This window comes from Salvelinus fontinalis, chromosome 6 (assembly GCF_029448725.1).
Source record: "Salvelinus fontinalis isolate EN_2023a chromosome 6, ASM2944872v1, whole genome shotgun sequence".
NCBI lineage: Eukaryota > Metazoa > Chordata > Actinopteri > Salmoniformes > Salmonidae > Salvelinus > Salvelinus fontinalis.
Window position 1 is genome coordinate 76,721,557 of NC_074670.1, and position 6,000 is coordinate 76,727,556.

Consider the following 6,000-nt stretch of genomic DNA (forward strand, 5'->3'; position numbering starts at 1 on the left):
AAGTGGTCTGTGGTCACCACCTGCAGAATCACTCCTGTTTTGGGGGGTGTCTTGCTAATTGCCTATAATTTCCACCTTTTTTCTATTCCATTTGCACAACAGCATGTGAAATTTATTGTCAATCAGTGTTGCTTCCTAAGTGGACAGTTTGATTTCACAGAAGTGTGACTGACTTGGAGTTACATTGTGTTGTTTAAGTGTTCCCTTTATTTTTGTTGAGCAGTGTATTTAATGAAGCTGCCAGTTGAGGACTTGTGAGGCGTCTGTTTCTCAAACTAGACACTCTGATGTACTTGCCCTCTTGTTCAGTTGTGCACCGGGGGCCTTCCACTCCTCTTTCTATTCTGGTTAGAGACAGTTTGTGCTGTTCTATGTAGGAAGTAGTACACAGCGTTGTACGAGATCTTCAGTTTCTTGGCAATTTCTCGCATGGAATAGCCTTCATTTCTCAGAACAAGAATAGACTGACGAGTTTCAGAAGAAAGTTATTTGTTTCTGGGTATTTTGAGCCTGTAATCAAACCCACCAATGCTGATGCTCCAGATACTCAACTAGTCTAAAGAAGGCCAGTGTTATTGCTTCTTTAATCAGGACAACAGTTTTCAGCTGTGCTAACATAATTGCAAAAGGGTTTTCTAATGATCAATTAACCTTTTAAAATGATAAACATGGATTAGCTAACACAATGTGCCATTGGAACACAGGAGTGATGGTTATTGATAATGGGCCTCTGTAGATATTACATTCAAAATCAGCCGTTTCCAGCTAATAATACAGTGTAGACATTAACAATGTCTACACTGTATTTCTGATCAATTTGATGTTATTTTAATGGACAAAAAATTAGCTTTGCTTTAAAAACAAGGACATTTCTATGTGACCCCAAACTTTTGAAAGGTAGTGTGTATATATATGTATATATATATATATATATATATATATATATATATATATATATATATATATATATATAGTATATTTACAGGACTGCCAATTTATACTTATGTGTAATGACTAGCTATTGACTTATAGAAATATAATCCATAATTAAATATTACATTTTATTGTAAATACACTCGCTACTGTTAGTCAAATGTGTCCTATTAGTACAACCACAGAACAGTGTCCTATTAGTACAACCACAGAACAGTGTCTATTAGTACAACCACAGAACAGTGTCTATTAGTACAACCACAGAACAGTGTCTATTAGTACAACCACAGAACAGTGTCTATTAGTACAACCACAGAACAGTGTCTATTAGTACAACCACAGAACAGTGTCTATTAGTACAACCACAGAACAGTGTCTATTAGTACAACCACAGAACAGTGTCTATTAGTACAACCACAGAACAGTGTCTATTAGTACAACCACAGAACAGTGTCTATTAGTACAACCACAGAACAGTATCTATTAGTACAACCACAGAACAGTATCTATTAGTACAACCACAGAACAGTGTCTATTAGTACAACCACAGAACAGTGTCTATTAGTACAACCACAGAACAGTGTCTATTAGTACAACCACAGAACAGTATCTATTAGTACAACCACAGAACAGTGTCTATTAGTACAACCACAGAACAGTGTATATTAGTACAACCACAGAACAGTGTCTATTAGTACAACCACAGAACAGTGTCTATTAGTACAACCACAGAACAGTGTCTACTAGTACAACCACAGAACAGTGTCTATTAGTACAACCACAGAACAGTGTCTACTAGTACAACCACAGAACAGTGTCCTATTAGTACAACCACAGAACAGTGTCTATTAGTACAACCACAGAACAGTGTCTATTAGTACAACCACAGAACAGTGTCTATTAGTACAACCACAGAACAGTGTCTATTAGTACAACCACAGAACAGTGTCTATTAGTACAACCACAGAACAGTGTCTACTAGTACAACCACAGAACAGTGTCTATTAGTACAACCACAGAACAGTGTCTATTAGTACAACCACAGAACAGTGTCTATTAGTACAACCACAGAACAGTGTCTATTAGTACAACCACAGAACAGTGTCTATTAGTACAACCACAGAACAGTGTCTATTAGTACAACCACAGAACAGTGTCTATTAGTACAACCACAGAACTGTGTCTATTAGTACAACCACAGAACAGTGTCTATTAGTACAACCACAGAACAGTGTCTATTAGTACAACCACAGAACAGTGTCTATTAGTACAACCACAGAACAGTGTCTATTAGTACAACCACAGAACAGTGTCTATTAGTACAACCACAGAACAGTGTCTACTAGTACAACCACAGAACAGTGTCTACTAGTACAACCACAGAACAGTGTCTATTAGTACAACCACAGAACAGTGTCTATTAGTACAACCACAGAACAGTGTCTATTAGTACAACCACAGAACAGTATCTATTAGTACAACCACAGAACAGTGTATATTAGTACAACCACAGAACAGTGTCTATTAGTACAACCACAGAACAGTGTCTATTAGTACAACCACAGAACAGTGTCTACTAGTACAACCACAGAACAGTGTCTATTAGTACAACCACAGAACAGTGTCTACTAGTACAACCACAGAACAGTGTCTACTAGTACAACCACAGAACAGTGTCTATTAGTACAACCACAGAACAGTGTCTATTAGTACAACCACAGAACAGTGTCTATTAGTACAACCACAGAACAGTGTCTATTAGTACAACCACAGAACAGTGTCTATTAGTACAACCACAGAACAGTGTCTATTAGTACAACCACAGAACAGTGTCTACTAGTACAACCACAGAACAGTGTCTACTAGTACAACCACAGAACAGTGTCTACTAGTACAACCACAGAACAGTATTTGATAAACCCCTCAATCATAAACTAAGAGAACAACTAAAAACACGTTACTAATTAAACGCACACATAATTCATTTTAATTAACAGTAAAGATAGACATCTTCTAAGTATTTTAAATAAGCATAGATTATTTAAGAATAAGATCTGTGAACCTTGCCTCCATTCACTTCCTCTCACGGCCCCTCCTCTTCCTCCCCCCTCCTCGTATCACAGATGACCGCCTCCCTGACTGATGACAACATCCTGTTTGGTTCCCTGGAGATGAAGAATGAGATGGGGGGTGTTCCTCCTGAGCTGTCCAGGTCCCTGGGCCCTGGGGGTCTGGGTGACCCCCGCAACACCATGCTGGCCTACGACAGCTCCACGCTGCAGTACCGCAGGGCCGCCATGGCCCGCCAGAACTACGGCGGCGGACCTCACAGTGCCCTGGAGCGCCACGCCACCCAGAAGAAGTCCCGCCTACGGAGACGGGCCTCACAGCTCAAGGTCAACATCCCTGACCTGGCTGATGTGAACTCTATCGACAAGTGGTCCAGGATGATCTTCCCTACCGTGTTCTCCTTCTTTAACGTGATCTACTGGCTCTACTACGCACACTAAGGAGAGATGGATGGAGGAATATCAGAGAGAGAGAGTAAGAGAGAGAGAGAGAGAGAGATAGGGAGAGAGAGGGAGAGATAGGGAGAGAGATAGGGAGAGATAGAGAGAGAGAGAGAGGGAGAGATAGGGAGAGAGATAGGGAGAGATAGAGAGAGAGAGAGGGAGAGATAGGGGGAGAGATAGAGAGAGAGAGGGAGAGATAGGGAGAGATAGAGAGAGAGAGAGAGAGAGAGATAGGGAGAGAGAGAGAGAGAGAGAGAGAGAGAGAGAGAGAGAGAGAGAGAGAGAGAGAGAGAGAGAGAGAGCACCTATTTTTTTCAGATTCATTTTAAAGAAATGTGTGAAATAAAAGAAAATCATTTTGTAAGGAAGGAGCGCAACACCCAAACACGTCTTCTACAGTCAGCTTCTATCTGCCATGACTTTTCTGATCTGGGAATAACCTCTAATGACTGACCGACACTTCAACAGAGGAGAGGAGAGATTTTAAAAAGACAGACAGACAGACATTGTGCCTGTTCCCGAATAAAATGTCAATATATCACTCTAATATTTGTCATTTGTAGCTTAACTCTCTGTGGATCAAATATTTATGCTTGTGTTTACTTTAAGGATTTGTTATGTTTTAGTGTGTGTGTTTCGTTCATAGCCGAGCTATCTGCATCCATGAAAGCTTTTCTCCAGGATTTTAAATGGGGTTGATCTTTGATAGATTATTTTCCTATAGTTATTGTATATCAAAAACATCCTTTTAAAAAGCATGCTTCTGTTTCATTTCTGCTGCATCTCCATCTTTAACGATGGGAGCACAAAGCATTTTGTTTTTTAACTAGTTAAGGTTATTTCTTCTGTGTAGCAAGAAGTGTTGCAAGCACCATTACCGCAGCACTCTTTTTCACTCCCATCGCTTAGGCTGAGCTTGGCGTTTATTTGGGGACCAACAACAACGGGCTACTGTAAGTGAAAGTACCGCAGCTGGTCAATAGGGGGCACTCTTCTCTATGGACATTCCAATGGGTCTTCAGTGCTGCCATTTCTGTCCTGCCATTTTGTGGGTTCATGACCTTTAACCTAGAGGTCATGACCCATCATCCATTCTGGCCATTGAAGTTCCCATGAAGGTTTCATATGTAAAAGTATAGTAAGACGGTGGAACTTGAAGCTCTGACCTGCCAAGTGTTTTTTTGACCTGACTTTGTCGTACTTCTCAGAATCTAGTAGTCCACCAAATCAAACTGGCCTCGTTTAAAGAGAGAGAGACAGTGCTGTATAACCCTTGCCTCTGCATTGCCAGTGTGGGCAGCATCAAGGGGAGAGAGGTTGCTTTATTCATTTATTACCCAGTGGGGTGCTTATTTACATTGCTGATGGACATCAAGACAGCCCATCTTTCATTGCAATGAAAGTTGCTGCATAAATATAGTAATCCACAATCATATCAATAGAGTTTATTGGTTCTAGAACTTTGACACGTTCCATTGTGATTAGGTTTTATGTTTTGATGAATTGTAGATATAAGGTTTTAAAAATCATGTTGAAAAGGACATGGTCCATTTTTATAAACTAAATATTCATGAAAAACCTGATGTATAAAAATTATGAATGAATTATATATTTAAACGGGTCTGTTTTTTTTGTTTTTTTTGCAGTCTAACTAACAGGTAAAATGTACCGAGGCCGGATAACACAAATCAAAAAAGCTCGAAGAAAAATAAGAATGTAATTTTTCCTGACCCTGTACTTTGAGTTTTTTTCTTTGTTTAGTTTTCTTATTTTTTCCCCATTTGTTTCTCGTGGACTTTTAAAAGCAGCTACTTGGCAGCGAAGAAAGTAAAGCTCTACCACTACCAACTACCAACTAGCAACCATTTTGTTTCTCTCCAGAAATGACTGTGACAGGAACCCGAGATGAATCAGCCACGTTACCACGACGCATCAGGCATATTTTGTACAAAGTTCCTGTAAATTCCAATTGTAATATTTCATAATAATGACTCATGTAAATAACTTGTGTATTGATTGTCAGCCATTATGAAGATGTATCTAAATTCAATTAAAACGTAATTCAGCCTACACTGTATATCATTTCATATACCCAATGCATGATGTGACTGGGAGAGACTGTGCCCAATGCAGGATGTGACTGGGAGAGACTGTACCCAATGCATGATGTGACTGGGAGAGACTGTGCCCAATGCATGATGTGACTGGGAGAGACTGTGCCCAATGCAGGATGTGACTGGGAGAGACTGTGCCCAATGCAGGATGTGACTGGGAGAGACTGTACCCAATGCATGATGTGACTGGGAGAGACTGTGCCCAATGCAGGATGTGACTGGGAGAGACTGTGCCCAATGCAGGATGTGACTGGGAGAGACTGTACCCAATGCAGGATGTGACTGGGAGAGACTGTACCCAATGCAGGATGTGACTGGGAGAGACTGTACCCAATGCATGATGTGACTGGGAGAGACTGTGCCCAATGCAGGATGTGACTGGGAGAGACTGTGTGTATACAGAGGCTCTGAGAGGGAACAGGCAAACGAGCCACAGATAT

At 40.4% G+C, this 6,000-nt stretch overlaps 1 protein-coding gene across 2 annotated transcripts in view; it reads left to right on the forward strand.

The window, feature by feature from the left end:
• LOC129858464 (gamma-aminobutyric acid receptor subunit beta-2-like) overlaps positions 1-5,516 on the forward strand; it is a 94,776-nt gene extending 89,260 nt beyond the window's left edge. For both annotated transcript variants that reach the window (XM_055927715.1, XM_055927714.1), the window contains one exon: positions 3,057-5,516. In XM_055927715.1, coding sequence (XP_055783690.1) covers positions 3,057-3,443 — 387 coding nt within the window. In that variant the 3' untranslated portion in view covers positions 3,444-5,516. The remainder of the gene's footprint in view (positions 1-3,056) is intronic.
• Positions 5,517-6,000: the final 484 nt, after the last annotated feature.